Source organism: Coregonus clupeaformis, unplaced genomic scaffold (genome assembly GCF_020615455.1).
Source record: "Coregonus clupeaformis isolate EN_2021a unplaced genomic scaffold, ASM2061545v1 scaf0043, whole genome shotgun sequence".
Classification (NCBI taxonomy): domain Eukaryota; kingdom Metazoa; phylum Chordata; class Actinopteri; order Salmoniformes; family Salmonidae; genus Coregonus; species Coregonus clupeaformis.
The window spans coordinates 986,289-1,004,393 of NW_025533498.1; the positions used below are offsets into that span (position 1 = coordinate 986,289).

At 45.3% G+C, this 18,105-nt stretch overlaps 1 protein-coding gene across 1 annotated transcript in view; it reads left to right on the forward strand.

Moving 5' to 3' along the window:
* Positions 1–18,105, forward strand: part of LOC121577776 (uncharacterized protein KIAA1671) — a 37,591-nt gene that overhangs the window by 16,869 nt on the left and 2,617 nt on the right. The window contains exons 2-4 of the mRNA XM_041891656.2: positions 16,100–16,215; positions 17,333–17,633; positions 17,742–17,898. Coding sequence (XP_041747590.1) covers positions 16,100–16,215; positions 17,333–17,633; positions 17,742–17,898 — 574 coding nt within the window. The remainder of the gene's footprint in view (positions 1–16,099; positions 16,216–17,332; positions 17,634–17,741; positions 17,899–18,105) is intronic.

Sequence of the window (18,105 nt, forward strand, 5' to 3'; positions counted from 1 at the left end):
GATCTCATCCACGAACGATTGGAAAACTGAAGGAGCGTTCATCAACCCGTATGGCATGACGAGATACTCGTAATGGCCCGAGGTGGTACTAAAGGCTGTCTTCCATTCATCGCCCTCCCTAATGCGCACCAAGTTGTACGCGCTCCTGAGATCTAATTTAGTGAAGAAACGCGCCCCGTGCAATGACTCCGTCATGGTCGCAATCAGCGGGAGTGGATAACTGTACTTCACCGTGATCTGATTGAGACCACGGTAATCAATGCACGGGCGTAATCCTCCATCCTTTTCTTCACAAAAAAGAAACTCGAGGACGCAGGGGAAGTGGAGGGCCGTATGTATCCTTGTCTCAGAGATTCGTCTATGTACGTCTCCATAGCTCTCTTCTCCTCCTGAGACAGAGGATACACATGGCTCCGTGGGAGCGCAGCTCCTGCCAGGAGGTCTATCGCACAATCTCCCTGCCTATGGGGGAGGCAACTGCGTCGCCCTCGACTTACTGAACACAATAGCCAAATCCCCATACTCAGGGGGAACGTGCAATGCGGGCACCTGGTTTGGACTCTCCACCGAGGTAGCCCCTACGGAAACGCCTAAACATCGACTCCACACACTGGGCAGACCACTCCATCAGAGCCCTCTCCTGCCACGAAATAGATGGGTTATGGGTACTCAACCAGGGCATGCCCAGCACCACCGGATACGCAGGCGAGTCGATCAGAAATAGCTGGATCATCTCCTGATGACCCCCCTGCGCACACATCCTAAGTGGCGCAGTGACCTCCCTGATCAAGCCCGCACCCAACGGACGGCTATCTAGGGCATGAACGGGGAAGGGGACGTCAACAGGAAGAAGGGGAATCCCTAAGGCTAAACAAAACTCTTATCAACAAAATTCCCAGCCGCGCCTGAATCTACCAGCGCCTTATGCTGGGAATGAGGTGCTACCTGTGGAAAACGCACAGGTATACAGAAATGTGCAACAGAGAGCTCTGGGTGAGTGGGGCGCCTACTCACCTGGAAGGACTCCCCAGTGCGGGACCTGTCGTCCTCTCCCCTAGGAGGCCATCCCCAGCACCTAGCCGCGGTGTGTCCTCCCCGACCACAGTTGGTGCAGGAGATGGACCCCTCGTAAGCCGACCCCTCCTCTCTCTAGCGCCAGCGCCCCCGAGCTCCATGGGGCACGGCTCGGAGGCGCTGGAGGGTGAAATGGACGGACCCCCCTCGGGACGTCCGCGGGTAGCTAGCAGGTTATCCAGCCTGATGGACATGTTGACCAACTGGTCGAACGAGAGGCTGGTGTCCCTACAGGCCAGCTCCCCTACGGACGTCCTCGCGTAGACTACATCGGTAGTGATCGGTGAGAGCCCGCTCATTCTACCCTGCATCCGCCGCTAGAGTACGGAATTCCAAGGCGAACTCCTGGGCACTCCTCTTCCCCTGCCGGAGGCAGACCAGACGGCCTCCCCCGCCGCTTTCCCCTCGGGGATGGTCAAACACCGCCCTGAAGCGGCGGGAGAACCTCGTCGTAGGTGATGGTGTTCGCGTCGATTCTCCTCCACTCTGCGTTGGCCCATTCCAACGCCTTCCCGGAAAGGCAGGAGATCAGGGCGGACACGCTCGTGTCCCGAGGGCGCCGGGTGCACGGTGGCCAGGTAAAGCTCCACCTGGAGAAGGAATCCCTGACACCCGGCCGCGGTCCCATCGTAGGCCCTCGGGAGCGAGAGTCGAACTCCTCTGGGTTCCGGAGCGGGAATGGGCTGACTTGCCGATGGTGCTGGCAGGGAGGATGGCGGTGGAGAAGTCCCTCGGGTCTCCCAGCCTCGGATGGTGTGTGATTTTGTCAGTGATGCTGTAGGTGGGTGTAGTGGTGGAATCAAGCGCAGGACACCGACGCACAGTCCAAAAGACTTTAGTGAAAATCCACAAGGGAAAATGAACAAACTTGCCCGAAGGCGAAACTCCGCACGTAGGCGACAAAACAAAACGGGCGCACTACACAGGTGCGTCAAACGCTCCAACACAGTGGAGAATAGCTCAACCGAGCGATATAGTATACACGTCCAGCAACGCACGACAGAAATAAAGCAATCACACACAACACTAGACAAACACAACGAGAACTTATAGGACACTAATTACACTAAACGATAACAGGTGTCACAACAAACAGACAAAAGCAAACGAACATAGAAACATGCAACGGTGGCAGCTAGTATTCCGGAGACGACGAACGCCGAAGCCTGCCCGAGCAAGGAAGAGAGGCAGCCTCGGCCGAAACCGTGACAGATTGAGTACTTGTGTTCTAATTTAGTTGTATTTGAAGATGTATTATTTAGCTTGTTATCTTTTCTTGTAATACTGTCTTATCCCTTTATAAATTACTATACCTACTATAAATATGTTTTATTATTACAATCCCTACCATGACTAGTATTGGGTGTTCCATTATTCGACTCCTCTATTAGAACTTTCAGAATAGCCATGGAGTAGTCTTTGTGTCGCGGTACATTTGGTTGTCAATATACAATATACTTCATGGTCGTATTGCTGCAAAGAAACCACTACTAAAGTACACCAATAAGAAGAAGAGACTCGCTTGGGCCAAGAAACATGAGCAATGGACATTAGACCGGTGGAAATTTGTCCTTTGGTCTGGAGTCCAAATTTGAGATTTTTGGTTTCAACCGCTGTGTCTTTGTGAGACGCGGTGTGGATGAACGGATGATCTCCGCATGTGTATTTCCCACCGTAAAGCATGGAGCAGGAGGTGTTATGTATGATTACATTTTTTTTTTTATATAAAAAATAATAATGTATGACTGACTAAAATGTAAAAAAATGTGTTATTATGTGGGGCTGCTTTGCTGGTGACACTGTCTGTGATTTATTTAGAATTCAAGGCACACTTAACCAGCATGGCTACCACAGCATTCTGCAGCGATATGCCATCCCATCTGGTTTGGGTTTAGTGGGACTATCACTTGTTTTTCAATAGAACAATGACCCAACACACATCCAGGCTGTGTAAGGGCTATTTTACCAAGAAGGAGAGTGATGGAGTGCTGCATCAGATGACCTGGTCTCCACAATCCCCCGACCTCAACCCAATTGAGATGGTTTGGGATGAGTCGGACCGCAGAGTGAAGGAAAAGCAGCCAACAAGTGCTCAGCATATGTGGGAACTCCTTCAAGACTGTTGGAAAAGCATTCCACGTGAAGTTGGTTGAGAGAATGTCAAGAGTGTGCAAAGCTGTCATCAAGGCAAAGGGTGGCTATTTAAAGAATCTCAAATATAAAATATATTTTGATTTGTTTAACACTTTTTTGGTTACTACATGATTCCATATGTGTTATTTCATAGTTTAGATGTCTTCACTATTATTCTACAATGTAGAAAATAGTAAAAATAAAGAAAAACCCTGGCTTGAGTAGGTTTGTCCAAACTTTTGACTGGTACTGTAGATATGAAAAAGGACATTGAGAGATACAGGAAGGATAGGCCAATCAATGGGGGAGGTATAAAGGCGGAAGACAGAGAGAGAAGAGATTGTGTAGGGATACATAGGGATAAACTGGTGAAGAAGTGTTAAAAGAGAAATGTGTGAGTCGTGCCTGAGGCTTCAATGGGTGATCTTTTTGGCTCATAGAAGTACTAAGAGCTATACTGTAAATTGAAAGCTGTCACACTTTTGTTAATTGTGAAAGAGAAGTATAGATGTCAGGGCAGGTAGCATGGCTAAATAGGAATGTATCTCTTTAGAGTCACACCACAAAGAGTGTAGCTTTACTGGAGAATATCAATCCCGTTCTACTCGCTGAGAAGAGCATGAAATCACCACTAAAGAAGTCAAGCTATACCAAGACCTACGCAATGTTTTGAACATACATTATATGGAGACAGCTCCTGTTTCTTTGTATTGACACAACCACAGCATTTATGTGTAGCAAACATGCTGTTCAGCTTCAATGTTACATTTTTGTAGGCTGACTAATGCAGAACAGGACTTTCCAATAAGTCAAATTCTAAGTAATCTACCTTCAACAGCGATTCACACGATTTCTGTTGTTGTGGGGCTATCTTTTTTTCTGCCTTACTTCCTCATTCTACAGTACTATATCGTGTTTACATGAAGATACAGTCAAAGACGATAGAGAAAGCGGTTGGTGCTTGCGTGGCGAATGAACTAAGTAGACCAGACCCAGCTGCCTATGCGAGAGCCACCCCTTACGTAGACCGGAACTGTGATTGATTTTTTTCCAACGGTAAAAGGCCTTACAGTAGAGAGAGATTTTTGTCTGAAAAACATACAGTGGGGAAAAAAAGTATTTAGTCAGCCACCAATTGTGCAAGTTCTCCCACTTAAAAAGATGAGAGAGGCCTGTAATTTTCATCATAGGTACACGTCAACTATGACAGACAAAATTAGAAGAAAAAAAATCCAGAAAATCACATTGTAGGATTTTTTATGAATTTATTTGCAAATTATGGTGGAAAATAAGTATTTGGTCAATAACAAAAGTTTCTCAATACTTTGTTATATACCCTTTGTTGGCAATGACACAGGTCAAACGTTTTCTGTAAGTCTTCACAAGATTTTCACACACTGTTGCTGGTATTTTGGCCCATTCCTCCATGCAGATCTCCACTAGAGCAGTGATGTTTTGGGGCTGTCGCTGGGCAACACGGACTTTCAACTCCCTCCAAAGATTTTCTATGGGGTTGAGATCTGGAGACTGGCTAGGCCACTCCAGGACCTTGAAATGCTTCTTATGAAGCCACTCCTTCGTTGCCCGGGCGGTGTGTTTGGGATCATTGTCATGCTGAAAGACCCAGCCACGTTTCATCTTCAATTCCCTTGCTGATGGAAGGAGGTTTTCACTCAAAATCTCACGATACATGGCCCCATTCATTCTTTCCTTTACACGGATCAGTCCTCCTGGTCCCTTTGCAGAAAAACAGCCCCAAAGCATGATGTTTCCACCCCCATGCTTCACAGTAGGTATGGTGTACTTTGGATGCAACTCAGCATTCTTTGTCCTCCAAACACGACGGGTTGAGTTTTGACCAAACAGTTATATTTTGGTTTCATCTGACCATATGACTTTCTCCCAATCCTCTTCTGGATCATCCAAATGCACTCTAGCAAACTTCAGACGGGCCTGGACATGTACTAGCATAAGCAGGGGGACACGTCTGGCACTGCAGGATTTGAGTCCCTGGTGGCGTAGTGTGTTACTGATGGTAGGCTTTGTTACTGTGGTCCCAGCTCTCTGCAGGTCATTCACTAGGTCCCCCCGTGTGGTTCTGGGATTTTTTCTCACCGTTCTTGTGATCATTTTGACCCCACGGGGTGAGATCTTGCGTGGAGCCCCAGATCGAGGGAGATTATTAGTGGTCTTGTATGTCTTCCATTTCCTAATAATTGCTCCCACAGTTGATTTCTTCAAACCAAGCTGCTTACCTATTGCAGATTCAGTCTTCCCAGCCTGGTGCAGGTCTACAATTTTGTTTCTGGTGTCCTTTGACAGCTCTTTGGTCTTGGCCATAGTGGAGTTTGGAGTGTGACTGTTTGAGGTTGTGGACAGGGGTCTTTTATACTGATAACAAGTTCAAACAGGTGCCATTAATACAGGTAACGAGTGGAGGACAGAGAGCCTCTTAAAGAAGAAGTTACAGGTCTGTGAGAGCCAGAAATCTTGCTTGTTTGTAGGTGACCAAATACTTATTTTCCACCATAATTTGCTAATAAATTCATAACAAATCCTACAATGTGATTTTTTGGAATTTTTTTCCTTAATTTGTCTGTCATAGTTGACGTGTACTTATGATGAAAATTACAGGCCTCTCTCATCTTTTTAAGTGGGAGAACTTGCACAATTGGTGGCTGACTAAATACTTTTTTACCCCACTGTACTTGTCATTTTCCTTAATTGTTGGATCATGGGCTCTTCTTAGCCATAATTGTTTCTGTGACAGCTTGGGCAGAGCCATTGAAGGCTTTCTCCAATTTCTTCTTCTACTTCTATGAGTTATTTTGACAGTCAGTAAACAAACAAAGGGTCCATACTGACACCTGGAGTGTGTTGTCTGAACAGGTATAAAGCAAAGCTTGGTGATTTACTGCCACCTGCAGTCATATAATTTTTGCTCAGGAGTGTAATTAATTGTCTGATCCATCCTGCTGATTTGGATGGGATTATGTCATCTTTTCATTAACCCATCAGAAGTCCCATCCAGTTGACTACTTAAACATGGTGAAAGTCCTCAATGGCGCTGCCCATGCTGAAACAGGCTTTGTGGCACGTGAGCCGTCTATCCAAGTCTATGTTTTCCTTATATTTAGCTCACTTCCTCAATTCACTTTCATTTGAATGAGTGAGTTACCATTTAGTCCAGTAGATGGTACTAAATAACCAAACTATATTTACTGGTACAAAAGCTGAAGTTACCTTTGTGAGTCCAGTTATATTATATCCCTCACTCATTTCACTGGTTTCATGCAGATTTGAAAAGTTCATAATGAGCATTGTCAAAAGAGGACAGAAATTGTGTTACTAGTGAATCCCCTTATCAATGCTCAATCTGTATAGGATGTAATTAATCAATATAAAACTAAACAACAAATCTGTGAAGCTAAAACAGTATTTTCCATTTAATATGATCTTTATGATTTCTTAAGGTGAGTCAGGTTTCCCCAGTAAGAGCTAGAAGGAGAAAGGCTATTTCTGGTCTGAGAGAGCGGAGTGTCAGAGAGTCCGAATGTTTGCTCTCCAAACACAGGCTGAGCAGCCAACCATGAAAGGGCTGTTCAGACTGACTGACTGACTGATTCACTGACTAACTGATGGGTTGACTGACAGATTGACTGACTGACTGTTAGATGGACAGTATGTAGTAGTGGAAGGTATGCATGCATAACTTAATAAGATATTAGAATCCTGCCCCCATCCTCCATCCATCAACACTGTTCAACAACCCCACTTCTCTCATGATAGCAATTCATAAATACCATACATGGTACGACAAGCTAGCTCTTGCTCTCTGTCTCTCTCCCTCTGTCCCTTGTCACCCCTCCCTTTGCTGAGAGAGTGCCTCTCTCATTCTCTCTAGCTCGCTCCCTCTCCTCTCCTCTATCTCACACACACACAAACATGGACACACACACACACACACACAAACACAGACACACACACACACACAAACAGTGAAAGCAATACTGCTAGAGAGGTAGGGCTCATCAACTGACAGGAAAGTTCCCCTTCCCCCGTTGTCTTTCTCACACATACACAAACACAGTCTCTCTTTCCTTTCTCTCTCTCTCCTACCTCACATACTCTCTCCACATAACTCTATATCTCTCTCCCTGTTCCTATCTCACTCAGTCTCTCTCCCTCTGTCTCGCTCTGTCTCTCTCTCTCTCTCTCCCTCCCCTAGCCTGAAAAATGCAGATTTTGACTCCGGCACCTGCCCTTACCTACAGCATAAAGGGCGAGACGGAGGCAACAGCAGAGCAGCACCTTGGTCCAGCCTCACCTTCCCATGGGATTTTCCACCTTCCTTCCTAACACAGAGCCCAGCTTTGTTTGTTGTTCTCTGGGAACACCGGGAACGTTCACTCAACTCTGTGGAGATAAAAGCAGAGAATTAAGCTCAACTCACCTGGCTGTGCATGAATGGATACCAGGAGAAGTCAAGATTCCCGTCTGGTTTTCCCATTTTTTAAAAAGAAACGTGAGGAATGGTCTGAGAGAACCTGGGAGTTCCGGGGTCTTTAACTGCGGGAGAGACAGACAGGTTTGGTGTGTGAACAAGGGAACGTGTCAGAGCAAGAGAGAAAGAGAGAGAGAAAGATACTTAATATATAAAGAACATGTGAGAGCTGAAGTAGTTGTACGTAGATGAAGAGTAGATAAAGGCTATTTAGTCCATCTTTAAGGCTGGCTGGGTTTGGCATTGAACATAGACTATTTTCCTTATTATATTGTTTATCAGATGCAACAGGAATCATAGATTGATAACGTACAGTGTGTTTTTACTTTCAGACTGTTTCTTAGTGTTTGACAGAGTCTAGCTGTCATTGTGTGTGCTCAGGTGTTCCTAGTCCCATCCATTGTGGTGAGCCCTGAGGTGTTAGACGAGAGTTTTGTTGTATTCAGAACACATGGGCAGCCAGTTCACATGACTGACAGGGCTAAAGAGGAAGAGTTGTTTCACTTTGGACCTATGTTGGACTTTAATTAACTCAAACTGGACTGGTTCCTGTGGACTTTCCGTGAGGAGGACATTTTCTACCGCTGCCATTTTTGACCTTTGCAGTCTGACACCAGGAAGTAAATAAAACACAGCCAGGGAAGGGGGACTTCTCAACCTCCACACCCCAAACCTTATTCCTTAATCCAACCCAAAACAGGCTTGACCCTTGGTTAGCACGTTCCGCTGGTTTCCATGGTGACCCGGTCACCACGGTGACCACTCAGCATCATCAAGGTGGTAGCCAATAGCCATGCAGTCCCTGCACGGTAAACTGTCATCCGCCCAGGTCCATGTCTCTAGCTGGGTGGGCAGCATGCGTCGTTCCCTACAGGGGGCACTGAACTTAGTCTGGAAAAATGATGATGAGGAGGATGAGGTGGTGAAAGAAGATAAGGAGGAGGAGGAGAAGGAAGAGGCGAAGGAAGAGGAGGAGGAGGGAGAAGGTGGGGGCGGGAGGTTCCAGAGGGCCGTGTCTCCTCTGCGTAGCTTTGCCTCCCGGAGCCGGCGATCCCTGAGGTTGTTCTCAGTCCGGAGTCACCAGCGGATGAGGCTACGTAGACGGGCAGCAGACACCAGCGCTGTAAGAGAACCCGTCTGAACAATGTCATTATCTGCTCTTGAACCAGACTGTTTTTAGAATGAACATAGACCTAAAAGTGTTACTTAGCCAAACAGCTTAATTCCCTCAATAGTCCGTAGGGCCACTACCTCCACTTCTTTCTCCCCCTCCATCACCTTTCTAACTCTTTTTGCTTATTCCTATCCTTCTTCTCACCCCTCAGAGGCTTGTGTAGGCACGGTTGTGTGTGTGTTTGTGTGTGTGTGTGTGTGTGTGTGTGTTTGTGTGTGTCTGTGGGCGTGTATGTGTGTGTGTATGCTCCTTGCTATGAAATTCTGCTCATGCTAACCTCACACGCCACTCAAGGCCCATGTTTGCGTGTCAATGTATAGTCTTTCTATTCCTCTCACTACAGAACACATTTAGCAGAACCACACACCTGTATTTCATTGCTTATATCTCTGTAATAGAGCTCATGGTGTAGTTTGTGCTGTAGACCTGCAGAAAGGTAGAACGCTTCAGGGTGCAGCAATATGACCTCCATAACCACTAGTGTGTGTGAGTTTCTCGAAATTATTTGAGTGCCTTTTTTAAAACTCAGTTCTTTCTCGGAAGCGAGTATGGCTCCTTGCATATATTTTTTCAATGTCTGAATACGTGCATGGGTATTTTGGTGTGTGTTTGTGTGTGTCTATGTGTGTATGTGTCATTTATCGCTGCATTGTTTAGAGGACATGCTAGCTAGCATTAGGTCCTTTTTCAGTCTGGATGGCTTTGAGCCCCCCAATAACTTTACTGTGAAGCACAGATGTTAAAATGAGGTGTGACTGCAGAGTACTACCTGCTCTGTCTTGACTTGTAACACTCCCTCCCCCCTTATGATCCCTTATTGATGTCACTTGTTAAAGCCACTTCAATCCGTGTAGATGAAGGGGAGGAGACAGGTTAAATAAGGTTTTTAAGCCTTGAGACAATTGAGACATGGATTGTGTGTTTTATTCAGAGGGTGAATGGGCAAGACAAAAGATTTACGAGCCTTTGAACAGGGTATGGTAGTAAGTGCCAGGCACATCGGTTTGTGTCAAGAACTGCAACGCTGCTGGGTTTTTCATGCTCAACAGTTTCCCATGTGTATCAAGAATGGTCCACCACCAGCCAAGGACATCCAGCCAACTTGACAAAACTGTGGGTAGCATTGGAGTCAACATGGGCCAGCATCCCTGTGGAACGCTTTCGACACCTTGTAGAGTCCATGCCTCGACGAATTGAGGCTGTTCTGAGGGCAAAAGGGGGAGGTGCATCTCAATATTAGGAAGTTGTTCATAATGTTTTGTACACTCAGTGTATATGCTATCATAATTTCCTTACTTATTACTGCCCACATTATTTGACATTGTAACTTTTTATGTAAACAACGGTTAGCTGCCTTTTGGACTGCTATACAGCTGCCAATGCAACTCTGGTAATTTATCCCTGCTACTATACATACACTACATGACCAAAAGTATGTGGAAACCCCTTCAAATTAGTGGATTTGGCTATTTCAGCCACACCCATTGCTGACAGGTGTATAAAATTGAGCACACAGCCATGCAATCTCCATAGACAAACATTGGCAGTATAATGGCCCGTACTGAAGAGCTCAGTGACCTTCAACGTGGCACCGTCATAGGATGCCACCTTTCCAACAAGTCAGTTCGTCAAATGTCTGCCCTTCTAGAGCTTCCCCGGTCAACTGTAAGTGCTGTTATTGTGAAGTGGAAACGTCTAGGAGCAACAACGGCTCAGCCACGAAGTGGTAGGCCACATAAACTCACAGAATGGGATCGCTGAGTGCTGATGCACGTAGCGCATAAAAATTGTCTGTGCTCGGTTGCAACACTCACTACGAGTTCCAAACTGCCTCTGGAAGCAACGTCAGGGCAAAAACTGTTTGTTGGGAGCTTCATGAAATGGGTTCGCTGCCATTGGACTCTGGAGCAGTGGAAACACGTTCTCTGGAGTGACGAATCATGCTTTACCATCTGGCAGTCCGACTGACAAATCTGGGTTTAGCGAATGCCAGGAGAACGCTACCTGCCCGAATGCATAGTGCCAACTGTAAAGTTTGGTGGAGAAGGAATAATGGTCTGGGGCTGTTTTTCATGGTTCGGGCTAGGCCCCTTAGTTCCACCAAAGGGAAATCTTAACGTTACAGCATACAATGACATTCTAAACAATTCTGTGCTTTTAACTTTGTGGCAACAGTTTGGGGAAGGCCCTTTCCTGTTTCAGCATGACAATGCCCCCGTGCACAAAACAAGGTCCATACAGAAATGGTTTGTCGAGATCGGTGTGGAAGAACTTGACTGGCCTGCACAGAGCCCTGACCTCAACCCCATCGAACACCTTTGGGATGAATTGGAACACTGAATCGCCCAACATCAGTGCCCGACCTCACTAATGCTCTTGTGGCTGAAAGTAAGCAAGTCCCTGCAGCAATGTTCCAACATCTAGTGGAAAGCCTTCCAAGAAGAGTGGAGGCTGTTATAGCAGCAAAGGGGGGACCAACTCCATATTAATGCCCATGATTTTGGAACGAGATGTTCGACGAGCAGGTGTCCACAGACTTTTGGACATGTAGTGTATCAGACAGGGATGTGAAGGCCATATGGCTCTGTCCCAATGGGCCTTGGTCAAAGGTAGTGCACTATATAGTTAACAGGTTGCCATTGGAGACGGAGCCGAAGTACACCCAGTCCTCCTGTCTGTCACTGTGCTTCCTCTATGAGGCCATAGCCTACTGTACTGTAGGCAAATCCGCTGAGAGAGGCTCATTCAGCCACACAGTGAGAAGGCCACCCAGACCAGAGTGACGCAGCACGATATGAAGCATTGTGCAAATGAAGTCACACTGAGATAATATCTTTCTCTCTCTCTGTGTGTGTGTGTAGCCTGACTCACCCAATCAATCAGCACAAGGCAGTAAAGTAGTTATGAAGGAAGATGTTTACCAAATCAAAAGCCGTTCCTCTCCCAGTGAGGTTGTTTTTGTTGCCGGGTAACATAAAAACGACAGTAGATTGGCATGTGCGCCTTGACAAACACTAGTGTGAGGTGAGGTTCAAAGAATGTGTTTTTGTGTGACTGTGTCAGTGTGTGTGTGTGTGTGTGTGTGTGTGTGTGTGTGTGTGTGTGTGTGTGTGTGTGTGTGTGTGTGTGTGTGTGTGTGTGCCTGTGTGTGTGTGTGTGTTTGTGTGTGTGTGTGTGTGTGTGTGTGTGTGTTTGTGCGTGCTCGTGTGGTGTTTGTGGAGGACAGTGTACCCTCTGTGTCCAGCTCATTAAAAGAGGCATGCTTGGCTGGTTGTTCAACCTCTTTCTTTCGCTGTTGTAGTTACCGCTCTTGGCTTTGTGTGTTCTCCCCAACACCGTTCTATTGCATCTCCTTCTCTTCTCCATGTTCAGGGGAAGATCTGAACAAGACTCCACAAAATATGGACAAGCATATTTGATGTAATCTTTCAGTTTACAAAAAGATGGTTGATAAGAGTTAACATCATACAGATACCGTAGCAAAGATCATACATCAGATAACATCATACATACATTACCGGTCCAAAGTTTTAGAACACCTACTCATTCAAGGGTTTTTATTGATTTTTTACTATTTTCTACATTGTAGAATAATAGTGAAGACATCAAAACTATGAAATAACACATATGGAATCATGTAGTAACCAAAAAAGTGTTAAACAAATCATATATACAGTGAGGGAAAAAAGTATTGATCCCCTGCTGATTTTGTACGTTTGCCTACTGACAAAGAAATGATCAGTCTATAATTTTAATGGTAGGTTTATTTGAACAGTGAGAGACAGAATAACAACAAAAAAATCCAGAAAAACGCATGTCAAAAATGTTATAAATTGATTTGCATTTTAATGAGGGAAATAAGAATTTGACCCCCTCTCAATCAGAAAGATTTCTGTCTCCCAGGTGTCTTTTATACAGGTAATGAGCTGAGATTAGGAGCACACTCTTAAAGGGAGTGCTCCTAATCTCAGTTTGTTACCTGTATAAAAGACACCTGTCCACAGAAGCAATCAATCAATCAGATTCCAAACTCTCCACCATGGCCAAGACCAAAGAGCTCTCCAAGGATGTCACGGACAAGATTGTAGACCTACACAAGGCTGGAATGGGCTACAAGACCATCGCCAAGCAGCTTGGTGAGAAGGTGACAACAGTTGGTGCGATTATTCGCAAATGGAAGAAACACAAAAGACCTGTCAATCTCCCTCGGCCTGGGGCTCCATGCAAGATCTCACCTCGTGGAGTTGCAATGATCATGAGAACGGTGAGGAATCAGCCCAGAACTACACGGGAGGATCTTGTCAATGATCTCAAGGCAGCTGGGACCATAGTCACCAAGAAAACAATTGGTAACACACTACGCCGTGAAGGACTGAAATCCTGCAGCACCTGCAAGGTCCCCCTGCTCAAGAAAGCACATATACAGGCCCGTCTGAAGTTTGCCAATGAACATCTGAATGATTCAGAGGAGAACTGGGTGAACGTGTTGTGGTCAGATGAGACCAAAATGGAGCTCTTTGGCATCAACTCAACTCGCTGTGTTTGGAGGAGGAGGAATGCTGCCTATGACCCCAAGAACACCATCCCCACCGTCAAACATGGAGGTGGAAACATTATGCTTTGGGGGTGTTTTTCTGCTAAGGGGACAGGACAACTTCACCGCATCAAAGGGACGATGGACGGCGCCATGTACCATCAAATTTTGGGTGAGAACCTCCTTCCCTCAGCCAGGGCATTGAACATGGGTCGTGGGTGGGTATTCCAGCATGACAATGACCCAAAACACACGGCCAAGGCAACAAAGGAGTGGCTCAAGAAGAAGCACATTAAGGTCCTGGAGTGGCCTAGCCAGTCTCCAGACCTTAATCCCATAGAAAATATGTGGAGGGAGCTGAAGGTTCGAGTTGCCAAACATCAGGCTCGAAACCTTAATGACTTGGAGAAGATCAGCAAAGAGGAGTGGGACAAACTCCCTCCTGAGATGTGTGCAAATCTGGTGGCCACCTACAGGAAATGACTGACCTCTGTGATTGTCAACAAGGGTTTTGCCACCAAGTACTAAGTCATGTTTTGCAGATGGGTCAAATACTTCTTTCCCTCATTAAAATGCAAATCAATTTATAACATTTTTGACATGCGTTTTTCTGGATTTTTTGTTGTTGTTATTCTCTCTCACTGTTCAAATAAACCTACCATTAAAATTATAGACTGATCATGTCTTTGTCAGTGGGCAAACATACAAAATCAGCAGGGGATCAAATACTTTTTTCCCTCACTGTATAGCCACCCTTTGCCTTGATGACAGCTTTGCACACTCTTGGCATTCTCTCAACCAGCTTCACCTGGAATGCTTTTCCAACAGTCTTGAAGGAGTTCCCACATATGCTAAGCACTTGTTGGCTGCTTTTCCTTCACTCTGCGGTCCGACTCATCCCAAACCATCTCAATTGGGTTGAGGTCGGGGGATTGTGGAGGCCAGGTCATCTGATGCAGCAATCTTGGTAAAATAGCCCTTACACAGCCTGGGGGTGTGTTGGATCATTGTCCAGTTGAAAAACAAATGATAGTCTGGCGTATCGCTGCAGAATGCTATGGTAGCCATGCTGGTTAAATCACAGACAGCGTCACCAGCAAAGCACCCCCACACCCTAACACCTCCTCCTCCATGCTTTACGGTGGGAACTACACATGCAGAGATCATCCGTTCACCCACACCGCGTCTCACAAAGACACGGCGGTTGGAACCAATCTCCAATTTGGACTCCAGACCAAAGGACAAATTTCTACTCTCCATTCCATTGCTCTTGTTTCTTGGCCGAAGCAAGTATCTTCTTCTTATTGGTGTCCTTTAGTAGTGGTTTCTTTGCAGTAATTCAACCATGAAGGCTTGATTCACACAGTTTCCTCTGAACAGATGTTGAGATGTGTCTGTTACTTGAATTCTGTGAAGCATTTATTTGGGCTGCAATTTCTGAGGCTGGTAAATCTAATGAACTTATCCTCTGCGGCAGAGGCAACTCTGGGTCTTCCATTCCTGGGGCGGTCCTCATGAGAGCCAGTTTCATCAAAGCGCATGATGGTTTTTGTGACTGCACTTGAAGAAACATTCAAAGTTCTTGAAATGTTCCATATTGACTGACCTTCATGTCTTAAAGTAATGATGGACTGTCGTTTCTTTTTGCTTATTTGAGCTGTTCTTGACATAATATGGACTTGGTCTTTTACCAAATAAGGCTATCTTCTGTATACCCCCCTACCTTGTCACAACACAACTGATTGGCTCAAACGCATTAAGAAGGAAAGAAATTCCACAAATTAACTTTTAAGAAGGCGCACCTGTTAATTGAAATGCATTTTAGGTGACTACCTCATGAAGCTGGTTGAGAGAATGCCAAGAGTGTGCAAAGCTGTCATCAAGGCAAAGGGTAGCTATTTGAAGAATCTCAAATATAAAATATATTTTGATTTGTATAAAACGTTTTTGGTTACTACATGATTCCATATGTGTTATTTCATAGTTTCGATGTCTTCACTATTATTCTACGATGTAGAAAATAGTAAAAATAAAGAAAAACCCTTGAATGAGTAGGTGTTCTAAAACTTTTGACTGGTAGTGTACACTGAGTGTACAAAACATTATGAATACCTTCCTAATATTGAGTTGCACCCCCTTTTGCCCTCAGAAAAGCCTCAATTTGTTGGGGCATGGACTCTACAAGGTGTTGAAAGCTTTCCACAGTTGTGTCAAGTTGGCTGGATGTCCTTTGGGTGGTGGACCATTCTTGATACACACGGGAAACTGTTGAGCGTGAAAAAGGCAGCAGTGTTGCAGTTCTTGACACACTCAAACTCATGTCTTAATTGTCTCAAGGCTTAAAATTCCTTCTTTAACCTGTCTCCTCCCCTTCATATACACTGATTGAAGTGGATTTAACAGGTCACATCAATAAGAGATCATATCTTTCACCTGGATTCACCTGTTCAGTCTATGTCATGGAAAGTGTTTTGTACACTCTGTGTACATCATACAGGTATCATAAATAGGTCGGCATACATGCAATGCTCCTTACATTAGCATTATATCGGCCCTCTGAGTGTCAGCTGAGTATCAGTATCTGTTCTACTCCCGGCAAAGTGTCCTTCTCCACGAAACTTACCTACATTTTTGATAATGGTCCCTCTCTGTTTTCTCTTTCTCTCTCTCCCCCCCCCAGGACCAGTTGAGGTGTTGTGTAGGGGCAGGAGAGGGACGTGACACAGAGGCTCTGATTGGTGGAGAGCCAGACAAGCAGTATGGGGGCTGTGACACGAGACTGTCTGAGGATGACTGGTGGGTGCACTGCAAAACAGGGGAACCATACTATAGTCCTATAGTAGTGATAAGTATAGTAGGGTGCAGCTCAATATTCTTAAGTAGCGCCCTCTCCTGGTCTCGTCTCTCCTTTACCTGTTCTGATGTGAGAAGACAGGATACGAGTCTATCTTAATAGTCTTAAGTAGCTTCCTTACCTTGTCTCCTCTTCTTTATCTGCTGTGAAGAGACAGGATAGGACAGGGAAAAGTCGTATGGCTTCTTCTGACCTCTGCTGGTTTATTAAATGCATTTCAGGGTAGTGTATACTGAACAAAAATATAAATGCAACATGCAACAATTTCAACGATTTTACTGAGTTACAGTTCATATGGAAATCAGTCAATTGAAATAATTCATTAGGCCCTAATCTATGGATTTCACGACTGGGCAGGGGCGCAGCCATGGGTGGGCCTGGGAGGGCATAGGCCCACCCAATTGGGAGCCAGGCCCAGCCAATCAGACTGAGTTTTTCCACACAAAAGGGCTTTATTACAGACAGAAATACTCCTCAGTTTCATCAGCTGTCCGGGTGGCTGGTCTCAGACGTTCCTTCAAAACTTGAGACATCTGTGGCATTGTGTTGAGTGGCCTTTTATTGTCCCCAGCACAAGGTGCACCTGTGTAATGATCATGCTGTTTAATCAGCTTCTTGATATGCCACACCTGTCAAGTGGATGTATTATTTTGGCAAAGGAGAAATGTTCACTAACAGGGAATGTAAACAAATTTGTGCACAACATTTGAGAGAAGTAAGCTTTTTGTGCATATGGAACATTTCTGGGATTTTTTTTTCAGCTCATGAAACATGGGACCAACACTTTACATGTTGCGTTTATATTTTTGTTCAGTATATAAAATGGGCACATCTCAATGGTTTGGTATACCCACATTAATTATTGCAGTACCAGAAAAATATCAACAAAGTGGACGAAAGCTCCCAAGTTCCCAAATACTTGGAAATCCCTTTTATTTGTCTATGTTTGTCAACTTTTTTTATATACTAAGTTCAGATATCTTGCCCACCAACCTGAATCTTTTGGGCTTTTGTAGTTGAATTATGTTTTGATCTCTTTTGAATTCCCCACATCCTCAGTCCGCAGATGACAGAGGACCAGATCTCGCCTGTCATCACACCAGATGAGCCTGACAGTACGTCTCCACTAGAAGAAACAGAGGACAAGGTATTGCCTGTCATCACACCAGATGAGCCTGACAGTACGTCTCCACTAGAAGAAACAGAGGACCAGGTCTTGCCTGTCATCACACCAGATGAGCCTGACAGTACGTCTCCACTAGAAGAAACAGAGGACCAGGTCTTGCCTGTCATCACACCAGATGAGCCTGACAGTACGTCTCCACTAGAAGAAACAGAGGACCCATTACCCTTTCCTGATGTAAGTCTCTTGTCAAGGCCTATCTGGTACTTTCCACTAGGCATGTAAGCATTTACAGGCTATACAGTACTTGATTTTGCTTGTTCCTATGTGTGTGTGTACATACAGATCTCCGCCCCTCTATTGGACACCAGTGTTCTGCGTGCGAGGGCAGAGCTGAGGAAGAGTCGACGAACCCGCCCCCCTCGAACTGTCCGTCAGAGCTCTACCACAGTAATGCTTGAGGAAGACCCAGTCCACGACTGGAGGTTCTATGACTCCTCAGGTTAGGAGACAATTCCATATCAACCCATAGGATTGACCTTCCCCATGCACTATAGTTCTAGGAAAAAGGGTAATAGCTACACCTTGCCCTCTGATAGGCTAGGTGGAAAACTTACACCAATCTCATCCTTTCAGATACACACAAGTGGCTAGAAGGTAGGGCTTAAGGATTATTACAACCATCCCTCATGTAAGGTAATTCACACAA